Source organism: Scaptodrosophila lebanonensis, unplaced genomic scaffold (assembly GCF_003285725.1).
Source record: "Scaptodrosophila lebanonensis strain 11010-0011.00,11010-0021.00 unplaced genomic scaffold, SlebRS2 tig00000001-arrow-pilon, whole genome shotgun sequence".
Taxonomy (NCBI): domain Eukaryota; kingdom Metazoa; phylum Arthropoda; class Insecta; order Diptera; family Drosophilidae; genus Scaptodrosophila; species Scaptodrosophila lebanonensis.
In genome coordinates, this window is record NW_022060529.1 from 20,290,263 (window position 1) to 20,308,984 (window position 18,722).

Below are 18,722 nucleotides of genomic sequence, written 5' to 3' on the forward strand. Positions count from 1 at the left end.
ATATATAGAAAGAGGTTGAAAATAAAAACAAATGTTTTAATGAAAGCTCTGTTGGTCTCCTGGTCGCTCTCCGCGCTCTCCGTCACACCCCAATAATTACTTACTATATGTAGCTCTCCAGTCTCCTGTAAATCTACGTTACTCCATTATCACCCCCACCGTTATTATTATGAAAGCTTTGTTGTTCTCGTCTCTTTTTACTTCATTTAAAACAAATAAATATATATACTATATGCTGTTTTATTATGATATTTAATTTGATAAACTGCTATTGTATCATAATTAAATTAGTATCTACAAAAGATTGCGTTTACTTTTCTTTTCTTTCTCAATGAACTCAATGAACAGACGAATTTTTCGTGATTTTTCCGTATATTTTTTTTTTGTCTTACTATCTTCTTTGGTTTCATTACTCGTATTTGTTTTACCCATTATTAATATTTTTTCCAGCCGTGAATAATTTGTTTAAAATTTTTTCTTTAATTTTAGGCCAAACCAGTAATTAACAAACAAACATTAACTATTCCTTGTTAATAGTTCTAAAACTGAAACAAACGATTCCCTCTAGAGTAAACGCGCGTGACGGAGAGATACAGATATGATACAGACACAGATACAGATCAGAAAGATAACAGATCCGAAATCAGGTCGATACGATCCGGATCTGGATACAGGTCCGAGCAATTAGCTCCGAATCCGATTCGTACCCCCTCCAAACAAGAACACCAACGACGTTGAGTTGCATTGCTTTAACAGAAATTCACAAAAGCGCCTATGTTTTATTACGATTATTATCTAATTATACACAACTATACATTTATATAAATGAAAATACATAAATATGTTTAGAAGCAAATGAGCAACAGCTACAAATCAACATCAACAACATATAAATATACATACTAAATAGATTTTCTTATTTTTTTTTTTTTTTGTAAAATTAATGCTGATATAAAAATTAAAAACTGCAATATTTAACAATTAGAAACCAATCAATTATTGTCCTGTTGCGTTTGCGGATTATGTTTTAATACTAAATACATACTACCTAAAATATTTATGTTAACTACGCATTGCTATTTTAGTTATTACCTAAATTATATACAAATATGTATGTATGTATATTTATTACGAACACAATTGAAAAAACAGCGATTAAAAATTCACATGAGAAATAGAAAGAGAAATACCATATTGTAAAACCGATGACTTAAAAAGCGGTTGCGAGAATTTGTATCTATGATCTTAAATTTATTTAGCAATATTTGTATATGTATGTATGAATGTAATTGTATTTTAATTGAATCCGTGAAACATACAATCAGAATTGAAAATACCGAACTTGCAATGATATACATAATAATGATCAATCGCATATGAAGTCGAAGCGCAGAAATCAGAGCGTATTTAGCATTCTAAGCATACCAATTAGTTGTCAAAACGAATTACTCCTAAATCAAGATGAAAATTATGTATATGTATTAAATCTTGTGCATGTGACCATTTTATTTGTACAGATGATAATCTTTAAATCGTGTTATCAGGCCCTGCACCGGCCCGATTAGTAGTTATGCATATTAAGTTTCAAAGAAATAACACATAATTAAATAAATTGATAATTAAATTAATCAATCCATAATAAATGCTATGGACATTTTCAGAGAGAAAAAATGAACCAAAAATTCCGAGTTTCTTTTTTCTGCTCCTCCCTTAGTAGTGTATATGTGCATCGAATTGAAGTGTTTTTATGGCCTGTACCCAAAGGCTGTATACAAGTACTAGTTGAATACATAGAAGCACGCGTGTCAGGCCCCTAAAAATATATTTTTGCTTGATCAGTATGAAAAGAAGAGTACTTATATAGCCATGTCTGCCCCTCCGTCTGTTTGTCTGTCTGTTTGAGCGCAAGGATATCAGGAAGTACAAGAGCTAGAATAACCAAACTTGATGTTGTAGTTCCCCTAGGCAGGTTAGGTTTTTCTTTTTACTAAAGTACTGCATTTATTTAAAAAATGCATAGGCAAAAGGCAATGTAAATTTTCAGAGGGGGACAGTTATCCTACATTTTTAAATTGTTATACCATCTCGTATATATAATATTTTTTCGAAAAATAATTGAACAAGATTTAGTTAATTTAATTGATATTTAAGATTTTGCGATTTTAAATTCAAATCCTCATAGTTTTGTCGGTTTCCGAAATGGAAATGGGATCTAATTATTTGTTTTTCATTAGCAAACCTTCTGAGTATGAAGTTTTTTAGATGCAAAGTAAAGTAAGACTTATAATTTTAAATTACCAATGTATATTATTGCAACAAAGACAAATTTTAATCAGTTCACATTTATTTTCTTAGCAAGCGATGTGGGTTTTTGGCATTACTGCGCTTATCTGAAATGATTGCTCTTTCAATTTAAATGCATCTTTGTTCCATAGTTGAATCATGTTTGATACTTTCAGTACATCAACAACAGAAGAGGCTGCTAAGCCGCGTGTTCTGCGCTTCACCTGGTCGATGAAGACAACATCGCCTCTAATGCCTGATCAGATAATGCAAAAGATACGCGAGGTACTTGATCAAAACAATTGCGACTATGAGCAACGTGAAAGGTATGTGGTAATAATAGAATTTATAAACTCATGTCTTATGGGTTCACTTTTTAAAACAGATTTGTTCTGTGGTGTGTGCATGGGGATCCCAACACGGACTCCCTAGTGCAGTGGGAGATCGAGGTTTGCAAACTACCACGCCTCTCCCTCAATGGCGTTCGCTTCAAGCGCATCTCTGGTAAGTTATACTGTCTTGAAAAAGCCCAAATAACTTACATTTCGGCATATTGTGCAGGCACTAGCATTGGCTTCAAGAACATTGCGTCTCGCATTGCTTTTGATCTACGACTGTGACTTAACCAGACGATGATCGAAGGCTGCTCCACCGCTGCAGGCTCCGTTGCCGACCCAGACACCATCTCCACTGTTTGCCACATAGAAACCAGCACCAGCAGCCACAAACTTTCTGAAACATCACTGCTCTGTCGTTCACTGACCAGCCAGCAGGGATCGCAACGGCACAAAAAAAGCAAATCTTCTGCCAGCGCTACTGAAGATCAGAAAAAGTCCACTTCGCTACTGTCCGCCTTTCATTTGTACTCGCCATTCAGTTCGAAGGAGAATGTTTCGTCTCGTGAGGAACTTCAGGCACTTCCATGCAGCAGCGCAACAATGCGAGATCATTTTACCGTTCAGGACTCTTTGAGTGTGGAGCAGGACGAAAGTACAGGGGTGTGCCCATCAGAATTAATAGCAACACCTATGTTTGTGGACTTTAACTCGATAAACCCGATCTTAGAGGAGGAGACAGAAGATAGCATGCTAAGAACAGAAACTGAAAAAGATAAACATGAAGAAAATATGCTAGCTGGTAAAGAAAGGGCTGCTGGCAGTGGGGGTGGTGAATCAGGGGCAGCTGGTGGGGTAGATCTTAAATCGGATTGTAGCAGCCGTAGTGGCGGCGGCAGCAAATTAAAGAAAAACATCAAAAATACCGGAAGCCTCATAGTGCGGAAATTGACAGCATCAAAGCACGGGGAGGCTGATAAAAAGGACGTAGCCAAGGCATCAACAACAGTTAAGGATTCAAGCACAATGGAGTATAAACAAGAGGCGGCCAACGGCGATGACAAACCAAAAACAGAACAAAATGCAGAAATGTTGCGCACCACAACCCTCTAAATGGTTGTCGGTCAAGGATGAGAACAGGGAGGAGTGAACGGAATGAGGCAAAGCAAACCGGACACGGATATGGACACCATAATCGGATTTGTGCGAAGCATTACATTATTGACACTTTAGAGTAGAATCTCAAATAATAAAAAAGTTAATCCATCTATTCATTGATCTAAACTAAAGCTAACATATTGAATTAAATAAACCTACATATGTATGTATAACGGCGAGTACACAAATCTCCTACATATGCATAATCACACAAGCACCACATACATACATACACAACAAAACACACAAATACACATTGATTAAAACCACTAATCGGTAATCGTTATCGGTCGATCGTTACGAACCCGCTTACATAAATATACACACCAAGTTTTATTCAATAAAAACAACAGACATTAACAGAAAGGCATTAAATGCTCTATAAACTGCATTTATGTGTATGTAGCAACAGCTTTTGCTTGGTAATCTACAAAAATCTGAAAATTCTGAAAAATAATAGAAAATCGAAAACTCTGGTTGTTTCATTTGTAAGAATACTTCTACTACATATACATACATACATATGTATGTACATATGTACAAGTTATGATCATCTATATTAATTGTAGTTAAAATGTTGTATACCCAGCCCAAAGCCAGTTTACGGTATACGTATCTATGTATATTTGACTTTTTATATACATAATGACAGAACGTACATGAATAGGTGTGTTTTACTTTCGTTTCCACGCTCATTCTATACAAATATATAGACAAAATTTGCATCAGAGCATGATTTTTGTCAAAAATTATTCAATCCAACATGTTGACGCTTGTGCCGTAACTTTGATGATTTACATATATACATATGTTCTATGGCAAAGGCTACAAAAAAATAACACTCAAGAGTTTCGAAAAAAATAAATAAAACCGTACGTAACAGTTACAATGAGCTTAGGTTTAAAATCAATTGGCATTCGGCATCAGCCAAAAAATAATGTTAATGTTGCGTATAAAGTTAGACGTTTCCGCTTTGATTTCATCCAGTTACAGCCAAACTACATACATACCGACAAACGATTTTCCTTTTGTATGTTCGATAGAAAAGGAGCCTTTCAAAACTCTTGTATACTTTTTATGTATGTATGTATAAACAGAGATATACTATAGGCATAAACATATAAATCATGCTTGCAAATTAAATTGCTTTTATTTTTGAACACAATTTTTTAATTAAGTATATCTGCACAAATCTTAACATGTATGTACATACATGTGTGCATAAGTGTGCTTGCCTGACTTTTTCAATAGGTTTGAAAAAACAGAACGAAATTTATAATAATAAAATAAACAACTAAATACGCAGTATTGCTCTTGGTCGTTTTTCACGTTTTTTATATGGTTTATGAATAATGTAGTTTATCAAATTGGGCAATTGGCTTATGCATATGCACATGTGCATGAACATTTTAAGAACCTACAGAAAAAACTATATATTCATACATACACACATGCATACATTTATGTACGGCTGATAACCATAAGTCTACATGTTGTAAGATGCGAACGTCATTTAAAATTGTTTAATTTTATTTTATGCTAAATGTATTATGGTCTTGGGGACAGTTTACATAAAATATCGTATACTGTATGTATGTATCACACCTTATTTGTTTATTTAAGCCATTAATAAATTGTATTGCAGCAGGGAAACAATATACATATGTATGTGTAACGTCGGTATTTTAGGTTTTACGTATTTATTGTTAACAATATTAATCATTTCGTTTTTTTTTTTAAATGCATAAACAAAATGATAAAGCGGAGTCTAGACCCTATTAATAACCATGTTGTAAGAATATCTGAAAAACTTAGATGTTTTAAATAATAAACGCAAAATGTATTATCTAAATAATTTGGTTGCACTCGTTACTAGCAACAAACTTAAAAAATTTTGATATATGCAATTGTGGGTGAGTATTATATATAAAAATAAGTTAAATCTCATCATCAAGATCAAAGTCTTCGGGGGGAAAGTCGCCAACCTCAACGGAAAGCGGCGCCACAAAGCCTCCGTAATTGGGAGGACACTCAAAATAGGCCTTTCCATTAATGCTGAAATGTCCAGTTTTTCAAACCATTAATTATGAATTAATATTTGACGTACCTTCCGTTGTTCTTGCCCAATGGCTCGTCGTACTGCACTCCAATAAAAATGCCACTTTTACCATCCAGTGGCCCGTTATATTTAATTACACCTCGACGCGTTGGATTGCCGGACACAGTTACCTGAATTAAATGTGCATTAGGGAAACAAGTAAAATGTTTAAGCCAGATAAAGAGGTAAAAGTTAATCAATTTCGTACCTGACATCGGGAACCTACAACACAAAGTTCAGCTCTACGCTGAATCTCTTCGGCTAGTTCTCGACGTTTTTCTTCTCTCTGACGCATTTCATCCTCATTGTATTTTCCAACGCGATTCTGTAGCAAAAAATTGCGGACTGTATCCCTTTTCTGCTCGTACTGCTCATTAGTGAGCTCAAACTTTTGAACCATCTCGTCATCGAAGCTGGCGAAACTGTCCACTACATGCAGGCGCAAGCCATCGGAATGCATATAAAAGCCGAGTTTTGCATCGTTGTTGTCGAGCGTTGACACATAACGGTCGCCATTATAGAGTTCTAACTTCATCGTAGCAGCATTACCACCGGTAATTATTTCCAATTTGCTCTGCCGACAACATATGTATGTACGTATATATATTCGAACAGCTGTCCTTTTGCGTCAATCATATTAGTATTTGCGACCAAATATACTTACCTTTAGCTGCGCAATGGTGAGATCTTTGGCAAACTTCATCTCAAAAGCCACTGCATCATTCTTGGAATTTGATACATTGGCTTTTATAAAATCTGATTTGCCAGATATTATTTCTGACATCGTTAATGAATAATTCCTAAAACTCGACTCAGATCCGATGGCTAGGCGATTCGATACAATCGATATTATTATTTAACAAGCACTGTAAAATATAAATTGTCATATATCGATACCATATAGTTTTGGCGTTCCCAGCCCTGGGAATCAGTTGTCAGAGGGACGCGAATCCGATTAATTAACAGTATACATAGGATATAAAAGTTGGAAATGAATAAGTGTTTAATAAACCACTCCCGAAGTCCTCCCCATACAAGGGAACTAATTTTGAACTGCTTAACCTACGCGCTTTTCACAATTGTTACGCTATGCGGAATTTGGCTCTTGTGGGACGTGTCCAGCATTCAAAATTTTATGTCGGACAAAAAGGATACCATGGTGCTCGACCTATCCCGCACGCAGGAGGTAGTATTGGAGTCAGACTCCGAGCAGCCTCGTGCTCGTAATGTGAACTGCACATTTTGGGATTGCCTTAACATCTACAAATGTGGTCAGAATGAGCATGACAAGCTAAAGGTGTTCATCTACCCATTACAAGAGTTTGTGGATGAAAAGAGCGAGAAAGTGGCAACGACGCTGTCAGCTGAGTACTTTCAAATCCTGGAGGCAGTGCTGAAGAGCCGTTACTACACATCAAATCCAAACGAGGTCCGTTTCTTTTGAAATTTCTGTGTTAATAATTTAAGATCATAAAGATAGGTCTATTTATTCAATGCTTATAAAAATCTTCCAATTTAATTTTTATTTTTGCGTATTTTTTCAACAGGCTTGTCTTTTTTTGCCGAGTTTGGACCTTTTAAACCAAAACATATTTGAGAAGAATTTAGCTGGTGCCGCTTTAGCAACTCTAAATTTTTGGGACCGTGGCGAAAATCACATACTTTTCAACATGCTGCCTGGTAGTGCGCCCGAATACAATACTGTATTGGACATCAACACGGATAATGCTGTCGTGTTGGGTGGCGGATTCGATAGTTGGACATATCGACCTGGTTTTGATGTTTCTATTCCAGTTTGGAGCCCGCTTCTGCAGCATTATCATCCACCAACCCAGTTTTCCAGGGATCGGAAGTATTTGCTTATTGTAGCGCAGTTAAATCTTTTGCCCCTACATCTACGCACAATCCGAGAGCTATCTAAAAAGCATGCCGATCAGGTACTTATGCTGGGACCCTGTGAGGGGACTGATTTGGCGTTACGTTGTACCCGCACTCATCATCAAAAGCATTTGGAATACCCTCGCATACTATCGAGAGGAAAATTTTGCCTTGTGGGTCGAAGTTTGCGCATGGGCCAACCAGATCTCCTCGAAATTATGTCCCAAAATTGTATTCCTGTGGTGGCAATTGACAACTATGTAATGCCCTTCGAAGACGCCATAGATTGGTCATTGGCTACAGTGCGTGTCAGAGAATCCGAGTTGCACTCAGTGCTGCGAAAACTTTCCGTTATATCTAATGTAAAAGTCGTTGAGATGCAGAAACAAGTCCAGTGGCTTTACAACAGCTATTTCAAGGACCTGAGGAGCATAACCATTACAGCGTTGGAAATTTTAGAGAGTCGAATTTTTCCGTTGCGGGCTCGCAGCATTCGAAAATGGAATGCCATTAGCACCAATAGCCGCGCAACGTTTAACCCTCTGTTCTTGCCCTCCCTCTCCCCTAAATCACAAGGTTTTACTGCAGTCATTTTGACATATGATCGCGTAGAGAGTCTATTTCTCTTAATTCAGAAGCTTGCTGTCGTGCCTTCGTTGCAAAGTATTCTCGTTATTTGGAACAACCAACGTAAAATGCCACCACATCGTCAGTATATATAGTCTTAAATTACATTCACAAATATTAATTTCCGTTTTTTAACGCAGTTTCAACATTCCCATCTATATCCAAACCGCTTAAAATTATACAGACTAGTGAAAATAAGTTGTCCAACAGATTTTTTCCATATCCCGAAATTGAAACTGAGGCGATTTTAACTATAGATGATGATATAATAATGCTGACGACTGACGAGCTAGACTTTGGGTGAGTATTTTTTGTGTGAATGTAAACATTACAACTAATCGGAATGGGTTAAATTCTGCCTTAGTTACGAAGTTTGGCGCGAGTTTCCCGACCACATAGTGGGATTTCCTAGTCGCATTCATATGTGGAATAATGTGACCATGCGTTGGCATTACGAATCTGAGTGGACAAATCAAATATCTATGGTGCTCACCGGCGCTGCTTTTCATCACAAATATTGGAGCCACATGTATACTTACGCCCTGCCAGGCGACATAAAACAGTGGGTAGATGAGCACATGAATTGCGAAGATATTGCAATGAACTTTCTTGTGGCAAACATAACAAATAATCCACCAATCAAAGTAACACCCCGCAAGAAATTTAAATGCCCTGAGTGTACCAATACTGAAATGCTCTCAGCAGATTTGAATCACATGCGTGAACGTTCTGCCTGTATTGACCGATTTTCGAAGATTTTTGGACGCATTCCACTCCGTACTGTTGAATTCAGAGCGGATCCAGTTCTATTTAGAGATAATTTCCCCGAAAAGTTAAAGCGCTATAATGACATTGGTAGCCTGTAAGCACACCAAGCTTAGATGTTTGATTTTACGGCAAGAGACTCATTAGTACGTTAAATATGCCAAAGATTGAATTAGTAAGTAGTTAGAATTTGTATAAGTTTGTATTGATTAGATGCCATCTTAGATTTAATTGCTGTTTAAAATTAAAACTACAAGTATATATAGAAAATTTCAATTTACTTCAATGAGCAGGAGAATTGATTACTTTCGGCAGGATGGTGAAAAAAACAACAGTTTGAAAGTTTAAAAGTATAAAAAATAAAAGCTACGAGTATAACTTCTCACAAGTTTAGAAAAGTATTTTATTTGGGTATGGTATTATTGGAGCCATGGGCGTGGCCAGGATTTAATCTAGGTGGAATGATTTTTTGGCCCGATTTTTTACTGCGACATCGTGAGTCCCAAATTACATGATTTAAAATTATTGAAATCTAGATGGGTTTTATGCTCAACATGCTCTCATCGGAACTGTCCATACCATTTTATTTTGTTTGTTTTTTTAAAAGCTTTTAATTAATTCTATGTTTCTTCTCTCTGTAATTTTTTTCTTTCCTTGCTCGCTTTGCATTCTTCGCTACGGCCATGATTGTAGCTAAAGAACATTTTTATTCGTTGACTAAATTTCAATTACAAATACTGGTATTTTGAATTTAAATAATGAATATTATTAATATTTAAAAATAGTATTTAATTTATAATATTAATAATTAAGTACTTCGATTAATATTTATTTAAATGGGAATCATCGACTTCCACAGTTGGATTTGAATAAACCTCTTGTGATATAGAATATACGGGTATTGGCAAAATTTGTTTTTTATCACTTTTAACGCTATGACACATTTGACTATAAAGACAGTAAACCATAACCCAAAAATAGCATTGGAAAGCTGAAAGAAAATACATTACATTTTTAAATGCCCCAACTGATATCAAAGAACTTACCATAATAAGCTGAGTCGGATATAAATCCTAAAATATATCCATCTATTTCAGATGCATCTGTTGTTTTTTGAAAGTCCCTTTTAAATTGTATTGCGTGTATATAAAACCTTAGTACAAGATTTATTCCTCCGATCAATAACCATGGCGCCAGCAAACATTTATTTTTCTAGAAGTCAAAATTGAAATGCATGGTGAAGAACATAATTTGGTTGACATTTACCAAAAGTGCACCGAAAATTAACAAAATTGAGGGAATTAAAGCAAGCCATGCTGTGCCCACATATACATCCAACGCTTCTTGATCGAAACTTAAATTCTTCTGAATGAGAATTATATATATAGAAAAAAGAATTTCGAGGATTCCTATTATAACGGCTGCATAGTTTAAACTAACACAGAAACAACATTTACGCGACATTATTGGCGTTATTTATTAGATTACAATTACACTTCCGATCTGGTCTGCTGTTCAGAGAACAATAAATAGCACACAAGTATATTATTTACTGCCAGTATTACAATAACTAATAAAAATAACTTCGGTTTTACGGTTACGAATCTGATGATTCAGTTTGTACAGCTTTATTTATGAAAATGATTATGCGGGGAGTCTCATTTCGAAATAATGCGTTATAAACTGTAACGGATTAAATAATTAGGCTTGTACAAATTTGTATGGAATTTTTAATTTCAATATTGAGTGGAACTCACATTTTGTATTGAGGACAGATATTGGCAGAGTAGGAAATACTTAAACTTATTCATTGGAAGTACAAATGCTTTGTTTTAGGATCCGTTAATGGATGCCAAATACTCTTTATAACGTTGTTCTTGCTGTTGTTGTAGCTTTTGCAGTTTCTTAAGCTGTCCTTTGCTAATCTCTTTGCCATCTATGTCATGAGTTGGTAGACCCTGAAATACATTTAATAAAGTATATTCTTAAGCCACTTCAGTGTAACTAAGGGCATACATACATTTTCATCAAATGCCGAGTATTTTTCCTTTTCGTTTAAAAACATCCGCTGTGGATCGATGCGACGCTGCGCTTCCTTGGCTGCTGCAGCTTCGGCCGCAGCCTGCTTCTTGCGCTCTTTTTCGGCGGCACGCTCCGCCTCAGCGGCCTGTTTGGCTTCGCGCTCTCGCAAAAGCGATTCCCGATCGACTAACTTGACGGCAAACTTGCCTCCATCCTTGTCTTCAAGCCGAACACCCAGATTAGGCAGCACGATATCGCGCAGTTCATCGCATAATTTTAATATCTCGAATGCTTTAATAGTCTTGGCCTGTTCGCGAACACGGTTGCGGAACTCGGCCAAGGATTCCAGATACGGCATTACAGTTGTCTCTGCGTCTACGACTCCAGCACCAGTAGCACTGCTACCAGATGAGACCGTGACAGGGAATCCAATGCCACCACGGGGTCCAGCGATCGCCCCAAATATATGCAACAAATCTGTAATGTATATTGCAATGTTTCGCAGCAATAGGCTGTTTAATTGCGTCTTATTGTCACGAATATAAATATTAGAAGACGATACAAGTTCGCGCACGGCATCTAAAGCACTGCGCGTATCGACGTTATCTAGAAAGAAAAGAGCAGAGAATATAGAATTGCCAGTGACTTTGAGACCTATCTATACCAACCACATAAAGCTATATGGACTTGCACCTGAGCGTCACTAAATTTCTTTTGTAATGCAGCTTCCACCTCAGTCCACGCATCGAATTGGAGCCTAAGCTGGTCGGACAAAACGTGGCGTGTTAAGTCCTTGACGTTCAAGAAAAACTCCTGCGTTTTAAATTGGACATAAATAGGAATCATAATTTCCATTAATTATAGTCTTACGTTAAGAAATTTCTCGTACTGTGTGGCCATTTCCATGGTGTTGTCGGAGTAATCCAGCGTGTCCTTCCAAGAATGCAGCAAAAACGCTAGACGCAATTGTGTCGCATTGTGCTTTTTCAGAGCTTGTTGTATTGTGACGAAGTTCTTTAGCGACTTGGACATTTTACAGCCGGCAATTGTGAGATGTCCAGTGTGTAGGAAATACTTCACCCATTCGGATTCATTAAATGCAGCCTCGGATTGTGCCAGTTCATTGTCATGATGCGGAAACTTAAGGTCCACACCTCCAGTGTGTATATCAAACTTTGGTCCAAAAACGTCTGAAGCCATTGCCGAACATTCAATGTGCCAGCCAGGCCGTCCACGACCCCAGGGACTGTCCCACCACGGCTCGCCCGACTTGCTCGCCTTCCAAAGAGCGAAATCGTTGGCCGATCGTTTTTCGGATAGGCGATCCTCGGCAACAGACAAATCACCCTCACCTTCTTGGAGCGACTTGGTGTCGCCATATGCTTCCGGTACTAATTTCGCATAGTGGTGTTTCTCACGTTTATCGAAACCACTCACATCGAAATAGACCGAGTTGTTTGCCGCATACGCCAGTCCATTTTCAATAATTCGCTGTATAAATTGTATAATCTGTGGTACATATTCCGATACACGTGTAAGCACATCTGGCGGCAAGATCTACAATTACCATAAATTAAAGTTAATCCGAATGCCGTTGACTTTTTCAGCTCGATGACTCACGTTTAATGACCTCATATCGTTGTGAAATTGATCTTCCCAATACCGAGGCAGCGCTTCAAAAACGGCGTTATCGTTCACCTCTGCGCCCTTCTTCAAATCTAGCCACTCCGCAATGGGATCCTTTGCCTCAGTCAAATAGTTTCGCCGCGTTTCAGCAATGCGTGCTGTGTCCCCATTGCTCACAGCCTTTGTCAGGGCATCAACGGCGTCCTGCATACGCTGCAAAGTCCTATCGAGCATTACTTTTTTATCCGGATCCGTGTTTTTAGCGCATGTGGCCTGAAACTGGGCTAACACCTCTTTTTGCTCGCTGAGCAACCGGTCTAGCGGAAACTGTTCGGCGGCACTGGAATATTCCTCAAAGAGGTGGTTCTGGCGGGCACGCTTAATTATTTTATCATCAATATCAGTTATATTCATAACGTAGTGGATGTTGTAGCCAAAGTAATTGGCCAAAATTCGACGAAGAATGTCAAACGAAATGTACGACCTGAGTTAAGTGGAAGGCACTAGATAAGATAGGAAGCTCAAAGCTGCTGATGTGGCGTTTCATACCTTGCATGGCCCATGTGCGATGCATCGTAGACCGTTGGGCCGCAGCTATACCAAGTAACGTTGTTGCCGTCTAGTGGCACGAACTCCTCCTTCTGCCTAGTCAAACTATTATACAAGCGTAATTTTGGCTTCACATGAGCCGATGGAGCTTGCCATGCTGGCTGAACGCGCTTGGACATGTTGTTGATTCTAATCTTTCAAAAACTTAAACGTTGCGGTCGAGCTTCTTTTACAGATTGCACGGTTTCATCAGCAACAGCTGTTTAAAAAATGCTCGTTGCTGTTGGAGTTAGCAACCGCTTCGAACTAGTTCAAGATAAAAAAACAAAATGGGCTAAATTATCCAGCTCTGCTTATGGCAGTGCTGTGCAGAGTTGCCATAATATTAAAACATCTAACTAAAATTAAAGCTATAATAAGCAATGTATGATTTGTAGTTGATAAATATCCTGTCTTTATTTATTTGAATCTCTGTTGATATTCCAGCTGACTGACTAGTTGAAATTGCGACTAAAATTAAAACAATGTTCAGGCATTCAAATGTACAACACTTTTAATTTTGTACTAATTTGAATTTTTGCTTGTATGTATGTATACAGTTGTTTGTGCTACTTGGGTGCTATGGGTTTGCAAGCTATCATGTATACTGGGAACAACTCTTTTGGAAAGTTTTGTTGCTTGACCTTGCGAACAATCCTGAAGCCAGCTTGTGTAAGCAAGCGCTCATATAACTGGAGCGGGCGCGTAACTGAGGAGTCTTCCTCATCCTTCATAACATTTTTCGTGGATGTGACATTCTCCTTCATGACTAAATAAGCATTTGAGGCTAGTGACATACGCATACGCTGAAAGAAGGCCAGAAGATCCTCATCCGTCAGATGCCCTAGTACCCATTGGCTCCAGATAAGATCGTACTTTTTGTCTGACGGTGGTTGAAATTCTTGCAAACCGACATTGTATATTTCTCCCAAACGATTCGGATGAACGCATCCTATTGTGCAGTACTCGCGTGCTTTTGCCGCAAAGGCAGTATCTTGTTCCACAAGGTCTACCTTATCGAAGCGTGGAATCAACAAATTTCGTGACACGCGACCAATTCCAGCGCCGCAGTCCAAAGCAAGTTTGTTTCCTGCCAATTTCAGCTCACGTAAAAATATGTTCGATCCCTGTATATCAACGGCGCTGATGAATCCCAGCCCACCCAACATTCCGTTCACAGTTGCCGGCACTTGTGACCAGTACTCCTGTGCCTTTCCATAGAAGGGGGAGGGCGAAGCTGGCACAGCAGGACTGTTGCTAATACAGGCTGCCATTTCCACGGCGCCCTTAGCATCATTGGCTTCGCAATTGTTCATTATGTTTAGATGGTTTGCAATGTTGACTGTGTCTAACTTTGACACAAGTTCATTTTCAATTGTTTTGTTGTCTTTTGTCATTTGTTTTAATATTTTTTAACACAGCATTCTATGATATTTATAATTAATTTATTAAAATTAGATCGCGGAAGAGCTTTCCAAACAAAGTTTTTTGGACACAACCAGTGGCAGCATGTGCTGTAATAAGTGCATTTTTAACCGGGTGGCAGCACTTTCGTGCCAATCATATGTTTTATGTTATTGCATCTTAATCGTGCATAGATAAAATACATACATATGTACATATGTGAAAATTGCTTTGTTGTTTAAATACAAACATTAATTAAGAAGCAGCAAAATGACTCTGGATGCAAACAAGAAGGATGAAAAACTGCTCACAACAATTCAACAGGAATACAAAATCCTCGCTGAATAGTAAGACACACACACACATATATTTCCATGACTTAAGAAATAACCTGTGGAGTCATCAAAATAAATATGTTTTCAATTTCAGCAAAATGGTCAAATCAGAAAAGTTAAGTGGTGTTTATGTTATACCCAGCTATGCCAATTCGCTACGTTAGTATACAAAATATCACCAGCCATACCTCTTTTACATTTTTCAATTCCATTTTAGAATGGTTCGGTGTTTTCTTCGGGAGAGGTTTTTATGCAGACAGTGTATTTCGGTTTTCCATCCTTTTGCCTGATCGTTTTCCCGATGACAAAAGCGTCCTAGTGAGTGCAAAAATATAATTATGCTCATTGTTAAATATTTAACTGAATTAAATTTCAATCCGACTTTTAGTCAATAATTTTCCAACACAATGTCGTTCACCCTCACGTATGCCCCTTCACGCACAGTCTGGACATCAGTTGCGCCTTCCCGGAATGGCGTACGGGCGAAGATCATATATGGCAAGTCCTGAAATATATGCAGACTATATTCGCCGATCCCGTTGAAAGTATTCGCAATGTTACTGTGGAACTTAATAATGCCGAGGCAGCTGAGATCCTAACCCATAATAGAGGCGAATATGCGGCTTGTGTAAAGCAATGTATCGAGGAAAACAAGGCTCATATCTATGATATGCCACCCACACAAGACCCGCATTATATTGTCTTTGAAAAGTTTCTACCAGAAGTACACGGTGCTGTGCTAGAGCGCATACGAACAAGCAATGCAGACGATATTGTGACGTCGGCCGAACCACAAACAACCGGTGGCATAGCGACTGGATTGTCATGGGTAAAGGAGGGGGAGTTCAAGCCCTTGAGTATTGAATAGTTTCATTAAAAATGCTTTACAAAAATGAATACATATGTATTTTATTAAGCATATTGTTGAAATCAGTTTTCTTCACCCAGAGGTTTTTTTGTCGCCGCATCGGGACTCATTCCGTAGCGGGCTGTGCTTCTAACCCAATCGTTGTCAAGTTCCAAGCGAGCATTGTTCCAGTTAAAATGTGTGGGCGGCTTATCCTCGCCACCGGTAAACTCAAAACTACGGCTCATCTCAATGGCTAATTTTGAGCGTATAAGACCAATACCACCAACCTGCGGCCAAGCTGGATGATACACACGGCCTGTTTCTGGATTCATGTAGATTTTTTGAGGTTGAAAATCAACCGTCAAGGCGTCTGCTGCATGAGCATAGCCCAAGTTAGCACTGCCATTATCTTGCTGCAATAAGTGTGTGAAAACAATCGGCGAATCGTCGCAGCGCACAAAATTGCGTTCTCTTCCGCAGAGGGACAAGTAAGGAAAATCGGTATTATAGCGCGTGGTCCGATTAAAGCGCAACCGGCTGAAAAAGAATTTAAGAAATTGTTTTTCTTTGAAGCAGGATGTGAAGTTTTTCATTTTAGCATCGTCTAAAAACAGCTAAAGGTACATAAATTAAAAAAAAATATTGTTAAAGCATCTGTGCACACATATGTATGTATGTACATACATAGCCTTCATGATCGATGTAATAGAAATATTCTCGAACCTTTGGCTCTGGTGACTGTCCCTGTATATATTGTAATTGTATATTTCGCTTTGTTGCAATTATCATATTGCATGATTTTGAGTTAAATAATCGCCCCAAAGCTAACATCTTAATGTGACTGTGGCTCTTTTGATAATAAGCAGGCAACCCAAAACGGCAATCGAATACACCTATAGCGATAGAGAATTCAACCAAGGCAATCAGCTGTTCTGTGTTTACAATAATGTGTTGAGAATTTTAATAAGTTTTAAACCTAAACAAATATGCATTGGTTTATTCTATTTGCCCTTTTTCTTCTTTGAGTGGCCCGATGAAGTGTTACTTCCACCAGCCTTCTGCATGCGACCGACTTGCATGTCCTTCAGCTTGGCATTGAGCTTCTTTTTGGCCTGCGCCATCTCCTCTTCGTGCCGGACAGAAGCCACTGGCTTTGGATGCAGGAAATTTTTGCGCTCCACCCGTTTCACCTCTTCCCCGCAACCGTGAACCTCCGGCAGTGCATGTTTGAAACAAAACCGCTTACGACAGTGTCCACAATCCTGTCCCATTAGACTTGTTTTGGCCTTACATCGGGCAAAGTCGCATAGGTTGTCAACAGTCTTAACGGCAGTTAGTACATCGTCGAGATGTATGTCAACAACTTGGCTTGGTAATCGTTCCAGCAGCTCCAATGTGTTGTTAGTACCATAGTCTATTTTCTTTCCATCTTTGGTCAATGGAAACAAAGGTGTAGCGGATGATGCTGATGTTGAGGGTTGATCACCATTTTCTCCCTGTGTCTTTTCTGTAATATTTTAAAATATGGATTCAAAATTTCTGCTCATGTTTATTCATATTAACAGAATATAATTACCAGACATTGTAATTTTTAGTGAATTCAAATATAATGGAAATATTAAATAATTGTTTACTACGTTCTTCTTCCAAAAAATGTCAATCACAGTGAAAAATATACAAATCATATGTTGCTGCTAACACTACTCACTAACACAAGCCCACATTTTGTCGTTTGTATGTATTTGTGAAAGAGAACAAACACTGGAAAAAATTTAACCAATTTTATTAATATAATCGAACGTGGGCATACTTAAAGAAGCTACCCGTAAAATGCCAATAAATTATATTACATGAATAAATATTAAGCAATGAAACGTTATGATGCATATTCTATTTAAAAATATGTTATTTGCAAAATCGTAGACGAGCAAAAGATTACATGAAAAAATATTAAGTAATGCCACACAATTAGTTTCCATTTTCAAATCGTTATGATGGATATTCTACCTAAAAATATGTTCTTTTTGTATACTTAAATTATACACTGAAAAGGATAATCGGCAATATTTCCTTAGCCCGTAAGTGTGGCATTTTGCAGAATATTGTACAATAAAGTACAACCACAAATGTACCTACATACATAGCTAAGCGACTACGACTTTTTCTTATATAATTGGTTAAACAGGTTATCATTACTGAAAAATTGTTCAGGAACCTGATAAGAAATAGAATGTGAAATTAAAATCCAACGTTATCTCTCGTACGAGAAGGCGTGATTGGCTGGCACGCTTCGGGGATTGTGACCTCTATTTTGTAGTAAAGACAGGTACATACCTCTCTAACAATAGTATAAAGAAAAACGAGCGACTCCGATAAGATAATGCAGTTCAAAACATCTAACGATTTAAGAAATATATTCTCATTCGGAAAAATGTAACGTCTTTTTTTATGAAAACAACAAATCATTAATTATGCTACGTAAATCATTTTACAAAGAGAATTAATGTAAATATTTTATGAACGCAAATTTGTTTGAATCTAATAATATTGCGTTGCTGATATGCAATATATGAGGCATTTTAAGAGTTTAATGTTTATACACAATATATGTGCCAAATTGCTGAGCTTGAGTTAAGCCTTTTTCACATATTTGATGTAGTCATAATAATATTTGAACTTCCATGGACAGACAGATATAGAGCGATAACAGCTAGACATTTAATGTCAGCGTACAAACCATAAGTCGTATGATT

The 18,722-nt window shown here is 37.7% G+C and overlaps 8 protein-coding genes across 27 annotated transcripts in view; 3 read left to right on the top strand and 5 right to left on the bottom strand.

Moving 5' to 3' along the window:
* Positions 1–3,052, top strand: part of LOC115622336 (MAP/microtubule affinity-regulating kinase 3) — a 32,751-nt gene extending 29,699 nt beyond the window's left edge. For 16 of the 19 annotated variants that reach the window (XM_030516360.1, XM_030516390.1, XM_030516377.1 and 13 more), the window contains 3 exons: positions 2,460–2,609; positions 2,669–2,787; positions 2,845–3,052. In XM_030516360.1, the coding sequence (XP_030372220.1) occupies positions 2,460–2,609; positions 2,669–2,787; positions 2,845–2,903 (328 nt within the window). In that variant the 3' untranslated portion in view covers positions 2,904–3,052. Of the gene's footprint in view, positions 1–489; positions 1,683–2,459; positions 2,610–2,668; positions 2,788–2,844 lie in introns of those variants that run through there. The other 3 variants (XM_030516345.1, XM_030516337.1, XM_030516352.1) reach the window with 1 other exon arrangement.
* Positions 3,053–5,440: 2,388 nt separating this feature from the next.
* Positions 5,441–6,693, bottom strand: LOC115622481 (tubulin-folding cofactor B). The gene is made up of 4 exons (XM_030516429.1): positions 6,539–6,693; positions 6,083–6,448; positions 5,884–6,005; positions 5,441–5,831 (listed from the first exon to the last, which is right to left on the bottom strand). The coding sequence occupies exons 1-4, from the start codon at positions 6,656–6,658 to the stop codon at positions 5,714–5,716; spliced, it is 726 nt and encodes a 241-aa protein (XP_030372289.1). The 5' UTR covers positions 6,659–6,693; the 3' UTR covers positions 5,441–5,713.
* Positions 6,694–6,804: 111 nt separating this feature from the next.
* LOC115622455 (exostosin-2) lies at positions 6,805–9,279 on the top strand. Its single transcript, XM_030516402.1, has 4 exons — positions 6,805–7,303; positions 7,422–8,460; positions 8,520–8,679; positions 8,744–9,279. Exons 1-4 carry the CDS (start codon positions 6,866–6,868, stop codon positions 9,243–9,245), a joined length of 2,139 nt encoding a protein of 712 aa, XP_030372262.1. The 5' UTR covers positions 6,805–6,865; the 3' UTR covers positions 9,246–9,279.
* Positions 9,280–10,773: 1,494 nt separating this feature from the next.
* LOC115633880 (cysteine--tRNA ligase, cytoplasmic) lies at positions 10,774–13,569 on the bottom strand. Of its 2 annotated transcripts, XR_003996394.1 has the most exons (7): positions 13,342–13,569; positions 12,787–13,276; positions 12,037–12,723; positions 11,835–11,979; positions 11,165–11,772; positions 10,902–11,102; positions 10,775–10,827 (listed from the first exon to the last, which is right to left on the bottom strand). XR_003996394.1 is itself a non-coding variant. In XM_030531384.1 (6 exons), the coding sequence occupies exons 1-6, from the start codon at positions 13,518–13,520 to the stop codon at positions 10,977–10,979; spliced, it is 2,235 nt and encodes a 744-aa protein (XP_030387244.1). In that variant the 5' UTR covers positions 13,521–13,569; the 3' UTR covers positions 10,774–10,976. The 2 variants fall into 2 exon arrangements, 1 of the variants encoding a protein (XP_030387244.1); XM_030531384.1 differs by having other exon boundaries at positions 10,774–11,102.
* A 307-nt stretch (positions 13,570–13,876) lies between these two features.
* LOC115633881 (alpha N-terminal protein methyltransferase 1) lies at positions 13,877–14,781 on the bottom strand. The gene has a single exon (XM_030531385.1). It carries the CDS (start codon positions 14,775–14,777, stop codon positions 13,950–13,952), a length of 828 nt encoding a protein of 275 aa, XP_030387245.1. The 5' UTR covers positions 14,778–14,781; the 3' UTR covers positions 13,877–13,949.
* Positions 14,782–14,988: 207 nt separating this feature from the next.
* On the top strand, positions 14,989–16,016 carry LOC115633882 (protein crossbronx). The gene is made up of 4 exons (XM_030531386.1): positions 14,989–15,131; positions 15,214–15,278; positions 15,337–15,437; positions 15,508–16,016. The coding sequence occupies exons 1-4, from the start codon at positions 15,055–15,057 to the stop codon at positions 15,985–15,987; spliced, it is 723 nt and encodes a 240-aa protein (XP_030387246.1). The 5' UTR covers positions 14,989–15,054; the 3' UTR covers positions 15,988–16,016.
* On the bottom strand, positions 16,000–16,788 carry LOC115633883 (UPF0598 protein CG30010). Its single transcript, XM_030531387.1, has 2 exons — positions 16,654–16,788; positions 16,000–16,583 (listed from the first exon to the last, which is right to left on the bottom strand). The coding sequence occupies exons 1-2, from the start codon at positions 16,756–16,758 to the stop codon at positions 16,050–16,052; spliced, it is 639 nt and encodes a 212-aa protein (XP_030387247.1). The 5' UTR covers positions 16,759–16,788; the 3' UTR covers positions 16,000–16,049.
* Positions 16,789–16,899: 111 nt separating this feature from the next.
* Positions 16,900–17,596, bottom strand: LOC115633884 (DNA-binding protein SMUBP-2). Its single transcript, XM_030531388.1, has 2 exons — positions 17,546–17,596; positions 16,900–17,476 (listed from the first exon to the last, which is right to left on the bottom strand). Exons 1-2 carry the CDS (start codon positions 17,550–17,552, stop codon positions 16,971–16,973), a joined length of 513 nt encoding a protein of 170 aa, XP_030387248.1. The 5' UTR covers positions 17,553–17,596; the 3' UTR covers positions 16,900–16,970.
* Between the last annotated feature and the right edge of the window lie 1,126 nt (positions 17,597–18,722).